The sequence below is a fragment of the Solanum tuberosum genome, unplaced genomic scaffold (genome assembly GCF_000226075.1).
Source record: "Solanum tuberosum cultivar DM 1-3 516 R44 unplaced genomic scaffold, SolTub_3.0 scf00004, whole genome shotgun sequence".
NCBI classification, from domain to species: domain Eukaryota; kingdom Viridiplantae; phylum Streptophyta; class Magnoliopsida; order Solanales; family Solanaceae; genus Solanum; species Solanum tuberosum.
In genome coordinates, this window is record NW_006238930.1 from 1,274,210 (window position 1) to 1,295,151 (window position 20,942).

A 20,942-nucleotide genomic window follows, 5' to 3' on the forward strand; every position below is an offset into this window, starting at 1 on the left:
AAAAAAAAAAAAAAAAAGGGGGGGGGGGGGGGGGGGTGAGAAAGGGGCCTAATGAAGAGAAGATAGGGATGTGTGAAGGATAGAAATTAAAAGTGCAGAGAAAAAGATGGCATTCATTAGCCCTGCAAAAGGTTCATTAGTTAGAGAGAGGACCCTCCGCACGGGTGGATTCGTTTATTTATTTATTTGGGTGTTGACTGTTGAGTGGAAGAATTAATGTGTACACAATTTTTTTTTTTTTTTTTATGGATCTAAAAGTTCAAAATACGAGTTCATATGAATATAATAATTTATTAAAATTATTTAAATATTTTTAAAAAAATTTAATTATTATAATAATATTAAATTGAATTGATATAAAAATTCATAAATTTTAAATTTTGATTCGGATGGTATGTATCGTGTTCATTTGATTAAAGGAGTGATGTATTTATTGTGCATTGATTGGAAGTCCAGAGTTGCACGCACGGGGAGGGGCTCATCTTTTGTTCGTTTGTGCTTTTTGCTTCACTCACTTGGTTCCCATCCCCCCACATATTACATATCCTTCCAATTTCATTCTCTCCCTACCATTATTTAGACTTGTCAATTATTGCATATGTATTTTTGTTCCAACCAAAAGTCTAATTCTCAAACTATTTACTATTTGGGTTGTGAAATTTTTATACATAGAAAAATGTCCAAAAAATATCTCTAGTATAATTTTTAAATGCTCCTTATAAGCTAGTTCGGGAAGTTGACTTAGATCCAAAATTCATTTCCTAAACATGGTATTAAAGTCAGATTCATATTAATTCATTGTTTTTTATGTTAGGCCTCTATCTTATATTGTCCATGCTTCAATGTCTAATGTTGAGCGCACATGGAGTTTGGGGGTTTGGAGTTCCAAATCAATGGGATAAGGGGTCCTTGGTTTTCTTATATGATTTTTTTTTTTTTTTTTATGACAAGGGAAATTCGCAGCCGCTAATATTTGGGTGCGTACATGGTAAAATCCCCGCTCCTATGCAATAGCTCACAAATCACATAGGAGAGGTAACCCGCACTAGGCAAGCCTGGTGCGATGAGCTTGAACCAGAAGGCAAACCCCTTGCTTTCGCTGGCAAGGGGCCGGATTTCAAACTTGAGACCTCCAACATGAAAGTCTAAGCTGAAACCACTGGACCTATTTAATACTCCCTCTGTCCCAATTTATATGACTTACTTTCCTTTTTAGTCAGTCCCAAAAATAATGACACATTTCTATTTTAAGTAACAATTTGCCTATAAAATATCTTTTTTACCCTTAATGAAATGATTTACAACCACACAAATTTCTATCATTCATTTTGGACCACAAGTTTTAAAAGTCTTTCCATTTTTCTTAAAGTTTGTGCCAAATCAAAGTACATCATATAAAATGGGACGGAGGGAGTATCATTTTGGAGTTGAGTTAGATCAAAATTCACTTTGAAAAATAATTTTGAATAAAGAAATTTGATTAGATTGATTAATTTATGGGTTGGTCTACCACATTTTTAGTCAAAATGTCAATTTTTTACTACAATTGAAATGCATTTAGGTAACATCATATTTTGTAGGGTATGACTTCAACAATTACCGCAACTCATCAATTAGTTAATTATTGATATATTTTAATGAATGGTCAAATGGTAAATGCATCGACTTATTGAAAAAAAAAATGTTAATCTTACCTATGTCATCCTTTTAAAAGAACAAGAGTACTACTAGCATATATAGACAAAAATATAACAACTAAATATATATATATATATATATATATATATATATATATATATATATATTTGAATGATGATCATGTATTTCAATTATTATGGAGGAAGGTGCTTCTAGATAATTCTTTGTAAGACCAGGTCATCAACATTTCAATTCCCACTACGCTTTCCATCCTGTACACCTATCTCATCTAAAAAAAATTTTATTAATAGAATTATTTTGTGAATATATTTTTATTGATAGATGTTTGATTTATTAAATGAAAAATGGTATACGCAGTATAATTTAAAATTTTGTAACCCATGTAAAATATGGTATAAAAATATTACCCCGAAATATACAATTTCAAATTAAAAGTTATTATAAATATTTGCTTGAAAATCCTTAAATTTTATTTCAAAATTATGTTACTCAACTTTTTTTAGCGGAGGGTATATAAAAAAATAATCTATCTAATTAAAAAAAAATGAAAGTAAAATCTACTTACATACTCTTTACTCTTCAGATTCTACTTATCAAATTATACCAGATATGTTGTTTCAACTAAATGACCCAAAAAAGATTTGGGGGAGAGGTTTTTGGTCATTTGAGATTTGGGTAAATTTGTCTTTTAGTTTGAAAATGCAAGAATGCAGAGTGTACACCCTCTCTACCTCGTTGGTTTATTACATGCTTTTTGTCAAACATCTTAATCACAAATCACCTTTTTAGCGTCATTAATTTCGCTGAGTTAATGTTGTGAGCCCTAAAACCAAAAAGGAACAAAATGAGAACTATTCAACATGTCCAAATTATTCTTTTAAATAATAAAAACAAACCATAATTAAATGATTTTCATTATTAAATAATTTTCTCCATTCTTTAAACAATTGTGAAATTCTTCTTTCTGAAAATTGAAAATTGAAATATAGTAACAAATATCCAAACACATTTTTAATTCGAAGAAGTTCATACGATAAATTGTTCCAAAAACATTTTCATATATGTTTAAAAAAATTAAAATATTGAGCGGTTCAAACTTAATATCCATGTGATATTTTTGAAATTGATTTTTTTAAACGTTTCTTCGAGACATATATCGTTTTGTTTTTTCACTTTTGTGTTTAATGATGAGTGATTAGCTTAATCAAAGAAACATATAATGCCAAAAACTGAAGGCGAAATTTCGTTTTTGTTAATTAGTTAGACAACGATGATTTGATTCCATATCTCCAGCAATAAAATGATTATAGTATTTTTAATAAATTGATTGATAAAATAATTAATTAATTAATTGAAATATTGATTAATTAGATTTCTCTTTCAGCAAAATGAAAAAAAAAAATAGTTAGGTCTCTATCATAAGAAGAAAATGGAGGGTGGCAGTAGATTGATGATTGACCACACGAGTGGGGAGGTCAAGTCCACGTGCACTTGGATTTTTTCGATTGATTTGATACATTTTTTGTCTTCTTTATATTCCTTGTAGAGTATGAATTATTAATTTTATTATATACTTTCTCTTCATTTAATATTCTTATCCTTTTACTATTTATTCGTTTGCTTCCTTCCACAGTTCCACAAAGTCACAATCTTTAGTATCTCTATCATATTATAAAAAATTTAAATTCACGATATATATGGTGCACAAAATCAATAGTAAAATCTGAAATTACAACAAATGATTTAAATTAAAATCTACAAATATCCTGTTTGATGGTGTTCAGACATGCAATTTAAAATATCTTTTAAATTAATATTTATAAATAAAATAGATTTTTTTTTCTTATGTTGACAAGATCCATACAAAGAATTACCCCTATCAAATATACACGAAAAGAGGAGATTCGATTAAACTTTGATTCATTTTGAATTCAATGAGAGTTTTTATTTATTTAAGAGCAAAAATCTAAATTTTTATTTGAACTTTATGAAATGGTTCAAATTAGCTTATAGTTAATAACTGAGTTAGATTGTCTAATTACACACTTAACTAATGATGAAAACTTTTCAACGCAAGAACCTTTTAATAAGATGAAATTAATGATAGAATTTGCCTTTGATTTTGCGAAATGAAGTGAAGAGGGTATCTCAAACCGTCCTTAAGTATATGTAATTAAAATAAGATGATCCAATTCACTATATAATTGGTTTAATTGAATTATTTTTAAAAAAAAATATCATTTGGAAGACATTGTTACTTAACCACCAATTCATCCCATGTCACTCAAAAAAGAACATGGAAATTCCACATATATAAAACTCACCTCGTTCAAACAATATCTCTTATATCTTCATCTTTCCCATTTTTTCAGTAATTATTTTACCTCTATTATATGACTATCGACCTTCAACCACTACAACTCTACTTTGACTACCACAATATTACTACTTTAATTTGTTTGTGTAATTGTTCATTGTTTGAGTTTCATTAGAGATGATTTAAGGCTTCAATTTGATTTTGACCAATAAAGATATTTCAGTTGAAAGTTTTGAGTGTTGAAAAAAGACCATATTATTTCTATTGAAACTATGACCTTATTTGCCACAAAGTTGCCATTACTAGTAAATAAAGATATATTTGAACCAATCGTATATATAAAAGCATGGCATATTTGACCTAACTATTAAGGGAGCACAAATTTGAACCATTTTGGTGAACTTTAGGGTAAATTGAACCTTTTCTTTTCGGTCGGAGCTAGGATTTTCGTCAAGGGTGTTCATACTTTAGGACAAGTAAAAAAGTAAACCTTGTTGATCACTTATGTTCTCTTTTTTAACTTAAATAACTAAATTAAAAAAAAAAAAAAACTAAATTAAAAAAAATTTAAGCAAAATGCCTAATTCTGGCTCAAACCCAATCCCCCAAAGTGAATTTGAACGGCCTAAAACATTAGACTACATATTTTTATTTTATTTTATCAAGGTTGTTCAACAATTAGTATATATCCAAAAATATCGATATTTAACGTATATACCTGCAAAAAATTTCCGGCGAAGATTATTCATTTGACCATCCTGATCTAGATGTATCTCTGCCCCTGTTCCTTTTACTAAATTAAATTAGAATTGTGATATGTCTTGAGTTGTGTGTGGTTTTATCTCTCTCTCTTGTCTTGAGAAATACTAAGGGGTCGTTTGGTACAAAGATAAATAATGCATGGATTACTAATGCTGAGATTAGTAATGTAGGGATTAATAGTGCAGGGATTAGTAATGCATAGTTTATTTTTATCAAGTGTTTGGTTCATTGTTTCGCACCTCATCTTATATTTGTATTGAAACTTTATAAAAATCTTCTTTCTAATTATACCCTTGAATTATTATGTAATTGAGATAAGGTAAATAATTATCGGACAATATTATTTTTTTATGGCCTTCTAACTAGCTAGGAGAAGAATAATTTTGTTGTCATGTTTGCCTCTTTTTCACTTAAATTATTTGAGGATAAATAATTGTTATCTTAGTATTGATTACTTACAAAATGTCTATTTTCAATTAAAAAATAAATAAACTATCTACTTTTAAAATTGAAAAGACGGCAAACAATAGTAAAATTGAATAAATCATCTACATTTACCCATAAAAATTGCAAGTTGTAGTTTTAATATGTATGCAATTTTATAAATTGTTCAAAATACAAATAATTAGAAAACCACACACACACACACACACACACACATATATATATACACACACACACATACAAATTATACATTCAATTAAGACCACAAACGTCATGTGGTGATATATTTGCCCTTTTAATTAGTTAATGTTAAACAACTCACATTTCAAATATTGTATTACTTTGTATTGGATTTATTTAGTAACAAACAACTTTCTCTAAATAATTTATAAGCTAATTTATTTAAATAAATTTACTAGTTCAAATATAAACCATAAAATTGAAAATAAACAAAATAATTAAAATGATTTGAGGGATATTTTTGTCTTTACATGACTTATCCCATGGTATTAACTATTATATCCTATGTATTACTAATCCCTCCAAGTGATGGGTATTAGTAATACATTCTATAATACCATGTAGGAGCTATAACTAATTCATGGATTAGTTATACATAGGTCCAAATTCCTACTAAATATAGTACTAAATAATCATACATAATACATGGATTATTTGTTTTAATGCGGCCTACCAAACGACCCCATATGAAAGTTGGAAAGGGCAGAAACCAAGAAAGATTGCTAAGTTTAGCAAACAGTCCTTTTCACTTTGGCCAAGCTACCTATGTTATTAATTACTTAGATGGTCCACCTACTATTCTACTAGGCTGCAAGTTTTTCACTCTTACCATTGTTTAAAAGAGTATTTACAGCATGCATTCACTACTTCATTCTGATTTCTGCCATGCCAGCCTCCCCGTGCTCTTTTGTGTTCAATTTTGTCAACTCTCCTTACAGTACTTCACGAGCAGTAAATCTTGTATACCATTATATCTTTGGACCAATTCTTTATATACCACTCCTTTTCTTACCCTTTTTCAATCATAGTAATAACAACTCAACGTAATAGTCAAACACTTATCTAAACTATTATGTTTTCGTGAGTTTCATGTCTTAACTATATATCGATGTATTTTCCCTGGGCATTAAAACAAATTTCAATGTTGAGTTTGCTTCAATACGTCTTTGATAAATTGTGAAGAAATATTTAGTCAACTTAACATTCAAGTGTGTATTTTTAATATAAGAGAGCGACATATAGCTATGGTTTAGTTAAATAAAGAGAATGATGGACAATTAAAGCACGAAACTTGCAAAAAAAGTGAAAGTTTAATTGTGTTTATTGCATTTCAATTTTGAAATATTCTATATTACTTAGCTTCCTGTTTTACATTAATGTTAAATTATTTTCATGTTATTGAATTTTTAAATCTTTTTTACGATTGTTGATGTCCCAGACATATTAGCGAAGAGAGAGGCGAATTTAGAATGAGTTTAAATTATATCCATCGACGGTGTAGATATTTCTTTTTACGGTCAAGTAATTATACGGTGTAAAATTTAAAGTTCAGACCTATTTTTTAATATTATTTCAATAATCTTAATGAATTTCTTATATACATAAATTTATATTCCGAACTCAGAATCATTGGGTTCAAATTAACCCTATTCTATAAGACTTCGTCCACCTTTGATCAATGGAATGATTATTTTGGATAGTAGCATACACAAGTGTTTTTTTCATTCAGAGATTCAAAATATAAAAAAATAAATATTATAGAAATTAAGAAAAATTAATACATAAGAGTATTATAATTTGAATCTTAGTAACGTAGAAAAAGTCCAATCAATACGAGTCAAATAATATGAAATGGATGAAACAAGTGGTATGAAACTATTTTGAAAAGCAGAAGCTATTTAAGTAATTTTGAGCAGCAGAGCACTGTAACCGTATTAACTGTGGTCGCCTTTCTGGTTCTACTAACTCTGGCCACACCATTGTCTGATAGAATCTTTTTTATCTACTTCCACTTTCCATCTTAGTATTATAATATTTCGACTCAAATTTTCACTCTTTACTTATCTAATTACCTACTCTTATCTTTTTACCAAAAAGTAGACTACCTTTTTAAATATTACAAAAAAAAAAAAAAGACTACCTTTTTAAATGGTCCAACTATATTCGTTTCTTTTAATTTGCAGCATGCATCAAATATGATGTTGGAATTATTATAAACTCCTATTTGCTTTTATTTGTCTGAATATATCAAAAACCTTCCTGACTTTGTTTTCATATTTAATTTTGGTACTTAGACGACAGATGATAAAGTGTTTTATTATGTTTTGTATGTGTTCTTAATGTCTATAATGTAGGTATATTAATCACTTAAAAGATGTGAACTTATCTAACTATACGTATTTTTGTCTTAATTGGGACATGTTTAGGGTTTAATGGCTTATTGCATGAGGCTAATGTTGTATAGTTAAAGAGTTCATAATTAATGAGGTGACATATTTTAAAGTAGCTAACGTATTTACAGAATAACAGAAGTTTGAGTCAAATGTGCCTAATTAAACATTTTATCATATGTAAATATGCCCAATCACAATCGACTTTAAGTATCAATCCATAAATTACATGTATGTTCATTTTATATGACTGTTTTGAATAATCAAATTTGGGGATTGATTACTTCCTTGTGTTGAGGATATCATTAATTAATAAATATGTGTTTTCTCTAGCTTAAACTTTTTGATGAGATTGTCACACATTTCAATATGATATCAGAAAAGACAGATATCATAGGATCAAACTCACCGCCACTCAAATTAAAAAAAAATCCACGTATTTAAATTTCACCGCTATCCAAATTAAAAAAAAATTCACGTATTACACCACAAAAAAGAATCAGACTTACACGGGATCCTCAATTCGAACGATCACACTTGGAAATTTTTAAAAAAGGGAACAAAAGAGAGAGAGAGAAAGTTCTTCATTCGTTGTTACCTTCCCCTGCACGTGAACGATAGGTACTCTTTGGGTACGGTGACCATTTTTTTTATATGGCCTCCTCTCATTTTTCATTTTTAAACGAAATTGGTCTGATCTTAAGATAAAAATATGAAAAATTACATATTTGTTATTAGGGGTGATAAAATTATCCCTTGCAAATATGACTCTTTCACCCATCTATTTATTAACTTAACTTGCTCAATTTAAGTTATACAAAAATTGAATTGATATGTAGTTCAAATTGATTAATAAAATAAAAGAAAACTTTATTAGGTACTTAAATACTTCTGCGCTTTTAACTCTTAAGATTATACACATCAGTCGAAAAGAGGAGGGGGGAGGGGGGATGGAGGTGAGTGATTAGGAGTGGCAGTTGGGCGGGTTGAGTCTAATTTGAACGGATCATAATAGGTCAAGACTCTATACAATCCAAATTTGCGCAGATCAAAATGGAATTGGTCAAGTAATAGGTCATAGAACGAGTAAATTTTTTCTAAGTTTAATTGGTTGATTTTGTTTTTTTTTAATAAAATATTTTAGTACCTAAAAAAATTAATTTTTCTCTATTAGGGTTATGTAGAACATATCAAATTAATAGAAAAAATTTAAATAATATTTAACAAAAATTTTCATGAGTCAACTTGTCTTACATATTAACCCAATTGTTAATGGATTGAAATAGTTGAACTAATAAATGAACGATTAATTAACCCAACCAAACTTCAACGGGTTGAACAAATTGTGTTTGATTTTGCTAGTTTCTAACCCTAGGGGTGACTTTATTTAGACAGAATTCATTGAGCGGATTAAGCAAATCGACATTTTTATATTCTTTAAAATTGTAAATTAGACCTTGAAATTTCTTGTGATCTCTTAAAAATCCTTTGACATATCAAAACTGTTGATTTTGGTCCTCTAAGCCTCTGAAACTTAATTATTGTTAGGAGAGTCAAAAGAATTTTTTTCGGATCACTTTTTTGCAAAGCACTTTTTCATACCTTAACTGTTCATTATTATAAATGTGTAAATTTTATTTTAAAAATATATATATTTAAATTCACGATTAAATTGAAATTAGTTATTGTTATATGTATCACAAGAATTTGTATCATTGTATGCTCATAACATTGGTGAATAAAGTACATTTCCAGGGCCTATTTTCCAACTCAAAAAACTACGTAGTATTGATACAAATCATTGCAAGAAAGAAATGTCAAGTGACAAAAAGGAGAGTTATAAATGCATCAACTTTGAAGTTGTACACAAAATATTCATCGATTTGAGTGAAGGGATCGATTATGGACCCCAAGCTTAGGATGTCCAAATAAATAACATCACATTTTGTATTGCTTTTCTTTGTGGTGTTCTTAGTTTGTCAAACTTCTATAACCAATTTCAATAACATGTTGTTCCCATTTGCACTTGAGTAGTTGTACTCATCATGATATATCGACCAATAATTTGAATATTACATCTAGCTAGTTACTATATCACCTTTTTTCTCTGGCCAGCACACTGAAATTGAGAAGATGGACATGTAAAATCAAAGTTTAATCATAAGAATTGATCATAAAAAAAATGGGTTGAGATTGATAATGATCAAGAGAAGGTACAATATTGCCCCAAAATGTGTGCCTCCAACCAACATATTGTAAAAGAATCTTTTCTTGTAGCTTTTAGATGGCTCCACTCATGTATTTGTTGCTCAAAGAAATAAATATAAGCTCAACGGCTAAAACTCGAAGAAGAGAAAATATAAAGTGCACCCCACCCCCCGTGGGACTGCTCCACCCTTAATCAAAGGTTTCAAGCTCAATTCTTGGGTATGGAGAAAATCCGGTTAGGAGCACCACACCTGAATAAGTCCCAATACGAGTTTCGGACACCGGGTGGAAACTAAAAAAATAAAACTAAAAGTGCACCCCACCCCATGTGTAAATAGGGTCCCCATCTCAATTTGTAATTGAACGAGAGATGCCTATGCTATGCACTTTGTCTTTCTTCTTGTTTCTTCCTCTCTTTGCTTTTTATATTTGTACACTTCTTCTTTTTGCAACCTCCATTTTTTCCTATTCTTTTTGTTTTTCAATTTTCTTAATTATTCCTATCTCAAATAACATAAAAGATAATTAACTTCGATCCATCAGTATGAACTTGCTCACATTATAGCTACGTATGTCTCAACCTCAATCAAATAAAGAACATGATTGGATTTAACGTAAAACTTAATATTATATAGAACGTAACGTGGTTGATATTGAGGGGTAATTATAACTGTGTAGTCTAGAATATATAGGAAATATAACCATATAAATGAAAGATCAACATCCAATATTTTAGAATATGTTTTTAGTGTGAAAAAGAGGGTCGAGGCAGCATGTGATCGGGTGACTGCTTGGACACAATAAGAGGTTAGCAATTGTGGGGTTTAAATTCCATTATATGTATAATGTTTATATATATATAATAAATGGATGTCAATGTCGGCCTCATATGTCCGACTGAGACAGCAGCAAGTAGAAAATAAGAGAAGCTGGTGAAGTACTGCATGTTACCCCCTCGTGGGATTATCAATATATATCCTATTGTCCTTTACTTTATTCTCTACCATTTTTAGTTTATCACACTTATTATTGATGTATACTCCCCTAACCTTAATTACTTTTTCCTCTCCCCAATTTACTAATGATTAGCCATTCATTAACAATTATGTGTTCATCATGCAAGCACTTCTGTTAGAGTGGATAAAAGTCCCACATTGATTATTGGAGAATGGACTCGTGGTCTCCTTGTATGGATTTGGACAATCCTTCCCTCATGAGCTAACTTTTGTGGTTGAGTTAGACTCATGTGTCATATCTTTACAACTTCAGTTTGTTTCATGACTACTATAAAAGTATCAAAACGATTAGTAATTTTCTATAGTTGGCGGAAGTATCACTACTAAAAAAACTAGCTATGAATTCGATGTACTTAACTGTTTAGCTACAAAATTTATAAATCGTTACATTCAATTATTTTAGTAGTGTATATTGATAATGCATAACTTTATTGCTCCATGTAAGTTAAACACTTTCTTTCTTAGCATAAAATTTGATGTTTCTCCCTTGTTATTACAAGTGCGAGGTGTATTGTAGCTTCAAAATCAAATGAATGATGGTAGTTCCATTGTTTGTTTTTGTATTTTGGTCAAGTTATTTTCACTTAGAATGAGAGTGGCCAATTCCAAGTTCACGTTTATTTGTCTCATCTTTTGCACTTCCCATCTCAATTTGTAATTGAACGAGAGATGCCTATGCTATGCACTTTGTCTTTCTTCTTGTTTCTTCCTCTCTTTGCTTTTTATATTTGTACACTTCTTCTTTTTGCAACCTCCATTTTTTCCTATTCTTTTTGTTTTTCAATTTTCTTAATTATTCCTATCTCAAATAACATAAAAGATAATTAACTTCGATCCATCAGTATGAACTTGCTCACATTATAGCTACGTATGTCTCAACCTCAATCAAATAAAGAACATGATTGGATTTAACGTAAAACTTAATATTATATAGAACGTAACGTGGTTGATATTGAGGGGTAATTATAACTGTGTAGTCTAGAATATATAGGAAATATAACCATATAAATGAAAGATCAACATCCAATATTTTAGAATATGTTTTTAGTGTGAAAAAGAGGGTCGAGGCAGCATGTGATCGGGTGACTGCTTGGACACAATAAGAGGTTAGCAATTGTGGGGTTTAAATTCCATTATATGTATAATGTTTATATATATATAATAAATGGATGTCAATGTCGGCCTCATATGTCCGACTGAGACAGCAGCAAGTAGAAAATAAGAGAAGCTGGTGAAGTACTGCATGTTACCCCCTCGTGGGATTATCAATATATATCCTATTGTCCTTTACTTTATTCTCTACCATTTTTAGTTTATCACACTTATTATTGATGTATACTCCCCTAACCTTAATTACTTTTTCCTCTCCCCAATTTACTAATGATTAGCCATTCATTAACAATTATGTGTTCATCATGCAAGCACTTCTGTTAGAGTGGATAAAAGTCCCACATTGATTATTGGAGAATGGACTCGTGGTCTCCTTGTATGGATTTGGACAATCCTTCCCTCATGAGCTAACTTTTGTGGTTGAGTTAGACTCATGTGTCATATCTTTACAACTTCAGTTTGTTTCATGACTACTATAAAAGTATCAAAACGATTAGTAATTTTCTATAGTTGGCGGAAGTATCACTACTAAAAAAACTAGCTATGAATTCGATGTACTTAACTGTTTAGCTACAAAATTTATAAATCGTTACATTCAATTATTTTAGTAGTGTATATTGATAATGCATAACTTTATTGCTCCATGTAAGTTAAACACTTTCTTTCTTAGCATAAAATTTGATGTTTCTCCCTTGTTATTACAAGTGCGAGGTGTATTGTAGCTTCAAAATCAAATGAATGATGGTAGTTCCATTGTTTGTTTTTGTATTTTGGTCAAGTTATTTTCACTTAGAATGAGAGTGGCCAATTCCAAGTTCACGTTTATTTGTCTCATCTTTTGCACTTCATCTTGATATATATATATATATATATATATATATATATTATGTGGCAACGTAGAATGTAGGGGACCTAAATATGAAGTTCTTATTGTTCTCAATAATCCAAAAATTTATAACATGCATGCAAACGACCTATTAAGGACTTTTACCTTTCCTAGATTTGTCATTTTTGAAAGAAAAGAGACCTATAAATATACACATGATCATAAGTCAACATTACTCTCTTAATATTCACGACATCACTGGGATTACAATTCTTCTTTGCTTAGCTGTTCCATTCATATCATCCAAATTAGATTCCCTTAGAGAAAGCAAAGTAGAAATCTCCGTATTCACAAGTAATGCGTTTTGATGATTGACAAAATGATCTGGCTAAATAGATGGCTCGAACCAAATGCATCAATAAGAAACAAGTAGACTATATATGTTAAATGAATCAGATAAGCAATTTCATGTTTTTTTCCAAAATACAACCTAGAGCGGTGAAATTTATTCTCACAAGTTCTAAGATGATACCATGTTCAAATTTGTGATCGTACTCTAAAACCTTAACTTTTTGATTAAATACAAAAGTAATTCTCGATGTTGGGAAAAAAATGTAATTTTCAGTTGTATATTTGTGTAAAGCCATTATTCACTCTCTTCAGTATTTCTGGGCTCAAAACATTCTTTACGTAATAAATATATAAGTTAGGTAGTAGTACTAGTAGATTGCATGTGTTACCATTGCTCACTATAGTCAATGAACTTTAAAACAATAAAAAAAGGACTAAACAAAAGTCTAAGCAAACGGCTGCGAACTTGGAAGAAACAAACGATAAATATTTATTTTTAGAATATGGTTTTTAAAAATATTAACGAGGCACATATTATATATATCGTACCAATAACATGAAACCCACTATTCTTGCAAAGAGAAAAATCGAACGAAGCAACGCTTAAAAAGTAGTCGATCCACTTTATTTTTAATTAGTAATAAATTAATTCATACTACTAATTAATGTTAGGTTAATCATGTTGATCTGATGCCTTATACTTTAGTAGCTAGTAGTATTATTTATTGATTTAAAAACATATCTGGATGATAGTAATTAATACTAGTATATAAATAGGACTTGTAGCATGTGTTAGATACCTGAAAACCCACCTAATCACATGCTCCACACCTTAATCAAGAATGAAGTTTCATAAGAAGTTTCTCTATCCTTAATTAATCTGGTAATAAGGGTTTAGAGTTTTGAATGGTTACATGTAATCTGATATCTCTCGCTTTAATTATTAATTTGGAAGTAATACAACTTTAAACATTGTATATATCAGAAGTTAAGTGCCAAATTACATAATTTTCAGGTAGCAATACTTCGAGGAATTATTTGCATATGTTTCTTTAACGTAATAGAGACGTACAATAATTTTGGGCCAAAGGCCATCCTCAATAATCCAAATTTTCTAGTAAATGAAAGGAAGAAGCTCATCTTAGCTAGGTCACAGTTAATGGTAGTAACCAACATCGGTTGTGGTGCACTGGTGGGAGTGTTTCACACTTAACCAGAGGTCTTGGGTTCGAGCCCTGGGTATGGAGAAAATCTTGTTGGGGGAGTCGCTCCCGAATGGGTCCCGCAGAGCACGTTCCGGATTTAGTCGGAGCTCCAATGTGGGCTCCCATCACTAGGTGGTAAACAAAAAAAAATGTAATCATATATGGGATCAAATACAATTTTACTGTCACTTATTATCAAAAATAATTTTCACGTGTTTAGATATGAAAAGAGTCAGACCCGCATGTGAGGAGACTTGTTAAAAATATTACTTACTAAATAAAAAAAATATGTTCTTGCTGATAACTTAAGTTTTAGATGAGAGAGTCAAATAATTTAACGATTATATATAAAAAAACCATATATACATGTGATACTCAAGCTATTTTTATTTCTCTTTCGGTGATTGGAACTAATTATAAGCTTTCATGATCCTTGGAGTAAAACAGATTGGATATCGATATCCCTATAATTGCATGCACTCTCCCATTTCAAGCCTGTTAAGTTTGATTAATATAATAATTGTTCCGCTGTAATTTATGTAAAACAAACTTTATAAACTCTAGCCCTTATTCAATACGTACGTGAATACCCTACACGAATTCTTGTAAATCTTTTATTAGAAAATTAAAATCTATTATTAATATTATGTCAGGTTAGTTCTCCGATATCGGTCTATTAATAACAGTCTCTTTGTCCGAAAAAAATTAAAAATAACGACAACGTACATCTCACCATTTGTGAATCTCACTTGTAAAATTAACTAGATATGTTGTGACCTGTGGTTATTAGTTCTCCCCACAACAATTCTAAAGTAGCAAGTCCTAACCAATCTATTTTATTAGTGAATCAAACAACTTTTTTCTTAAATTAGTGTTCGAATGATAGTAGAAATAATATAGCTTTGTTGTTGGCGTTCATAATGAAAATCATAGTTCTCCATCTCTATAGTGTTGGCATGTGATCTGGACGAATTGAAGGATAAAATTAGTGTTGGATTTAAAATCTTAACACTTCATTAGGATTTTAAAAAAATAAAATATTCATATTAATTTTTTTATTTAAAATACTATATATCACAATTTCTTATAATTGAAAATATTAAAAAGATATTTCAAATACCAGAAGTCCAGAATCAAGGAAAAACCATTTGACTTCTAAATGGTAATGGCATCACATATTATAGGATATTATTAAATTAAATGCAGAAGAAACAAAGAAAAAATGACAATTATAATTAAATTAATAATTATGAGGAATGCGGTTCAAGTTATCCATAGAAAAAGAGAACTATATTATTGAAGATAATAATATAATAATAATATAGAGATGCGAATCATTGAATAGTCCACCAACAAATGCTTTAATTTTGTAAGCTAAATATTAAAAAAAAATGCTTCTATTATAATTTAGTAAATAGAATAATAATATATAATGCATAATTCAAAACCCAAATTGATGCATTGTGTACCCCATTCTTCACACAAAACAGTGTGCTTCATTTTGACATTATAAAAAATAAAAAATAAAGTTAGTGTTTGTAGTAATCTTAAATTTTTATTATGGATATTATAGATTATGTCATGCCAGCTGTGCGTGTCTCTATCTCATTGAACATCAACAAAATTCATGAGACCACTTAAGTATTTCATGTACAAAAAGTATAATTGTTTAATCATGAGTTAGCATCTTTTTTATTGTGTTACGATTCTCAGCTTTAATTTACAGCTCCTAATGACAAATTTGGTCACGTTAAAATATATGTTGATGACTAAAAACAAATACAAGTTGTCATCAATAATGTTATTGGTGTACAGAACGTTGTTGAATCATAACAACATCATAGTATTATGGTGTGATTATTGAGTATCAAAGATTGAGCATAATTGTAATCAGAGATTTTATATTATATTAGTACTATTTTTTATTCCAAACAAGAATATGGAATGTCAATTATTATATAATACGATTTGATGTGATTTAGATGATTATCATTGGGCCAATCTTGAAAGTGGCCCATCCATGATACTGCTACTGAGTGCGGCCAGTTGCAGTGCCAGATTTCATAAATAACCACAAATTTCGTTGAGAAAATAGCCCTCTTCTCATTTAATTTCTATTTATTCGCCGCGTAGAATATCATTAAGTCTTTTTGATGTTAGAGGTGGCAAATGAACAGACTGTGTGTGTTGAATTTTCATGGGTCAAAATGATCGAATTAATAGAAACGTAGGTTATCGATCTATTTAAAAGTTACTTGGGTTGAAATGAGTTGAAAGGAGAGTCCAAATCAAATCCTTCCAATTCTTACCATCTTTTAATTGCTTTATCTTCTATAAAAAAAAAGAGAGTATATTTTTCTATATTATGATTATATCTAACACATCAATTAAAATCATATTTATTTATAAATATTTTGATAATATTTCTTATGAACTAATTTGGGCTAAATACTAGCTAAAATTTTGATCGGTTAAAATAATAATTGACAGGTTTATAATCTATCCAAAATTGGGCGAGTTGGACATGTTATGATTTCTTGGCTAATTTTGTCGACTCTTTAATCGTTTAATATGTTGTAGATTAGTATATCATGAAAACACCATGAATGAATTATGACTTAATATCATAAAGAATAAAATTGCATTAGTAGATCATTTACCACAAGAATAAAGGATAAAACAGACATTTTTCTGTTCATTTATATTTTCTCTCTTCAAAGGTACAAAACGCATCTTTGAAAATTTGTTGCTCATATAATACACAATAACTCCATGAACATCAAGAAGTAACTATGCCCATCAATTTTTCCTATAGATTAAAATTAAAAGTAAAGGAAGTTGCTTATTTTTTAAAGATTATTAATTTTCCTGGTCATGATCGAGTGCAGCTGCCTGGGGTAGATCCCTTCTGTAACAAATCAAAAATTGACATCAATCACATATTTACTTTAATATGACATATCCACTATATATACTCTTCATAATTTTCTACTATGATTTTTTTTTTTTTGAAATCTTAACGAGAAAAGAGTGTTTTCCTACGCGATTATACTGAATTTTGTTATTTTCGTAAGCATAGTTATATAGTATATGAAAAATTAATCACAATTAATTTAGCGTCTACTCACCGCACAAGAATGTACATCACCACAATTGCATAACAGCTGCCCATTGAGGGTATCTGTTGCTAAAAATGCACCTCCTCCTTCACTTCTCTAAATCATTCATTAAAAAAAAAAAAATTAGTTCATGGGCTTTGAAATTACAAATTAAATGTAGTTTTAAAAAAATGTAGTGTACCTTGTAAAAATCAACAGCGATAAAATTAGCCCATCGATTAGCAGCAGCATCGTGACAAGTCATAAGCATGTCAAGGAGGTGCCCTGAGTTTTGAACACAAGCTAATGGCTTCAATGGAAGTGTCCTAAAGTAATTTACCAACACCAATGATTTACTTTTATCATTCATAGCTGATGACTCTGCGCGATTAGGGCAATTTCCTTTTTCCATTCCTCCATCCCCATCTGCACATTCCACAATAGTTGTGTCGAGAATTTTTAACATATTATTTGTGTACACTCACAGTTTGAGGGGTAAAATCGACTCATTTTTTCGTGAGGCACTTACATTGATTTTCGACCATGTAATTCCATTGGTAAGCAATCCCTTCACTCTGTTCTTTAGATTTGACGGAAGTAAAAACAATTAGTCTTTGGTTATTAGTTACCATGTCACTCACAAGTGGCCAGTCTTGACCACCTTTAGGCATTTTTGCCACAGGAAACCAATATTTCATTAGTCCTGCATCTGTAAACACTTTGGTCAAACCATTTGGAGTCTCTACATAATCTTCCAATATCAATGTCACAATTTCTGATGGATTTGCTGATAAAAACCCTTCAATTTCCTTCAATGTGTCAATTGCTGGTTCCTACTAGGCCAAATTTCGAGACATATAAATTTAATCGATTGATGTAAATATGACTAATAAAATAAAATAGAACTTACAAATGCCGTATAGTCATGACATTGGCCTCCGAATGAGTGACACAACCATATAGCCCCGTCGAAATCATAAGTATCAAGCATTAAACCCCGAACACCATTCTGAAACATTAACACGTTAAAAGGCATAATTAAGTAAATAAAAGTTAAAACGAGCATTTAAAGCAGCTAAAAAGAATATTTAATTCAATCAATTTTGAGTTAATTAGATGAAATGACATACATTGAGCTGTTGAGTAATATTATCTTCTTGATTGGTGGGAGTTACTCTAGGTATCCCAGTATGTGATGGCTCTCCCTCAATTGCAAAAGCATTATGGGTCGTCAGAAATGCATACTTGTTGAATGGCAAAGAACTATTCTGTAAGCCCACACAAATAAAACATAAGCCCAAATATAATTCACTAGCCCAGTGCCAATAAAAGCCCAATTATACATACGTACCACTAACTTAAACGGATCAGTGCCAGTTGATCTAACACATCTGTGGCCTTGAAAGGATAGGGTACAAGATAAACAATAAAGCCCAGGCCCACAATCTGCGTCTGATGAGCATTTATCATCGAGCTGAATAAAATTAAATTTTGAATTCGTAAATGAATTAATTTGAATCAGAAGTTGAAAAAAAAATAAAATGAAACAGAAGCAGCGGCCTATGAGTACGATCGACCACACTCGCTCTTCAATTGAAGTTTGAACACATACACAAATGCATATAGATAAAATTAATCAATGTTTTTAATCATACCGACTCTAAATCTTGAATTTATAACATGAGAAATCGTACCTTGCATGTTCCATTAGAGCAATCGGCGGCGGCAACAACGAAGAGTACGGAGAAAATGAGAAATAAAGAAGAAATGTTTTGCTGAGGACCCATAATTATGGAGAAGAAAACAGAGGAGAGTGGTGAGAAAGACTTTTTTATTATTAGAAGAAAAAAAAAGGGTATATAAAGAAAACTAAAAAATCTGTAAGTTTGTTTTGAGAATTGGCTGAGATAACAAAGCCATAATTGTGGAGAAAGAAACTGACAGAAGAAAAAGCATAGGGATATACTCTCTTCTATATTATGATGGTGAAATGTGATAATGAAAATGAGAGACTTTTCATGCTGTTTATGTAACGCCACAGAGATTTTAATTAATTACTTTTGAGTTTTGGGTTGAAAAAATTTTGGGAAAATAATCTCCAAAGATTTATTAAGGTTGACCAAAACAAAAATAATAAATGATTAATGCACTGAAGGATCATCTTTCCAAAACTCCTAACGTAAGTTAATAAATGATACTCACGCCTTCCACTTTTAATTATCATGTTACATTTTTCGAAAATTAATTTGACTAATTTTTAAAGTTAAATTAGATTATATTAATTCGATATTTTAATCAAAAAAATTCTATATTCAAAAACTATTCAAAAGTATTATAAATTACAATTTTTTGCATATCAATATGATGAAAAATACATCGTAAAATGTTAGTCAAAATTCTTATAGTTTGACTCTAAAAAGGACATCATGACAATTAAAAGTGGACTGAGGGAGTAGATAAACAGGCATATTAGTTTTAGATTAATTTAATATTTAAAATTTTAAATTTAAATATTATATGAAAAATTCTATAAATTACAATTATTCTCAATTTTAATATGGTTAAAAATACATGTTAAAATGTCGGTCAAAATTGATGCAAACATGACAAGTAATTTGAAAAGAAGGAAATAGTGATTAGTATGACCGCCGTGACTGTAGGCTCGTTTGTTCAGCAACTCATCCTAACTTATTAGTTTTAATAATAGTAATATTTAATTTAAGATGATGAGGAAGAGGAACCTTATTAACAATTAAGTACATTAAAATTGGTCACTTTCATCTGTGCTTTCAACTGGTAGCAATATTAATTGCCTTCTCAATTTATTTAGTCTGGTTGAGAAAAGAAATATTTAACGTCAGACTAAATTATTTTTTATTTAAGATGCAATGATAAATACATTTCTCTGGCATGAAATCAATTGAGGAAAATAATAGGGAGAGACTTGGGACAAATCCATTAGTGATACAAATTATTGGTTAAGCATAAAATTCTTACTAATTACAGGTAGAATAAATAAATTGAAGACCGCTAATTTTAGAAATCCATATTTTTGGCACTACTCATTGTTCAAGGAGAAAAAATATATTCACACAGAGTGTTTATATTAATCCAATGAATCAATCTATAATGTGCTCTATTTACATACACTCTTATAATTTAATTATGATTAATTAAAAATAAAATTTTTATCTTAATCCATCATGAACCTATGAAAATGTAATTTAATGTGAACACATCATACCTATTATTATTTTTTCCTCGTTCAAAGTCTTGCCTACTAACAATGAATGTATCACATATTAATTAGTTGTTGAAAATATGTATACATGCATAGTACATTAAAACTTAAAAGAGTAATTTGGACCGCCCATTCATTCATTTTGGACTTTTCTTTTATCCTTGTTTTCATTTTACCAAATTTTAATAGTGACAGCTCATATTTTAGCTTAATAAATTAAATTTTGTGATAGCAGTTCAAACTTCAATCAATGATAGCAAAGTAGACTCTTCAAATCCCCCCATCCCCCTACCC

General features: G+C 29.9%; 1 protein-coding gene across 2 annotated transcripts; it reads right to left on the reverse strand.

Moving 5' to 3' along the window:
* Positions 1-16,958: 16,958 nt before the first annotated feature.
* LOC102603654 (PI-PLC X domain-containing protein At5g67130) lies at positions 16,959-19,431 on the reverse strand. Of its 2 annotated transcripts, none has more exons than XM_015306636.1 (8): positions 19,102-19,431; positions 18,759-18,881; positions 18,538-18,675; positions 18,318-18,416; positions 17,937-18,240; positions 17,610-17,833; positions 17,438-17,524; positions 16,959-17,214 (listed from the first exon to the last, which is right to left on the reverse strand). In XM_015306636.1, the coding sequence occupies exons 1-8, from the start codon at positions 19,192-19,194 to the stop codon at positions 17,182-17,184; spliced, it is 1,101 nt and encodes a 366-aa protein (XP_015162122.1). In that variant the 5' UTR covers positions 19,195-19,431; the 3' UTR covers positions 16,959-17,181. The 2 variants fall into 2 exon arrangements, with proteins under 2 accessions (XP_015162122.1, XP_006338342.1); XM_006338280.2 differs by having other exon boundaries at positions 16,961-17,217; positions 19,102-19,428.
* Between the last annotated feature and the right edge of the window lie 1,511 nt (positions 19,432-20,942).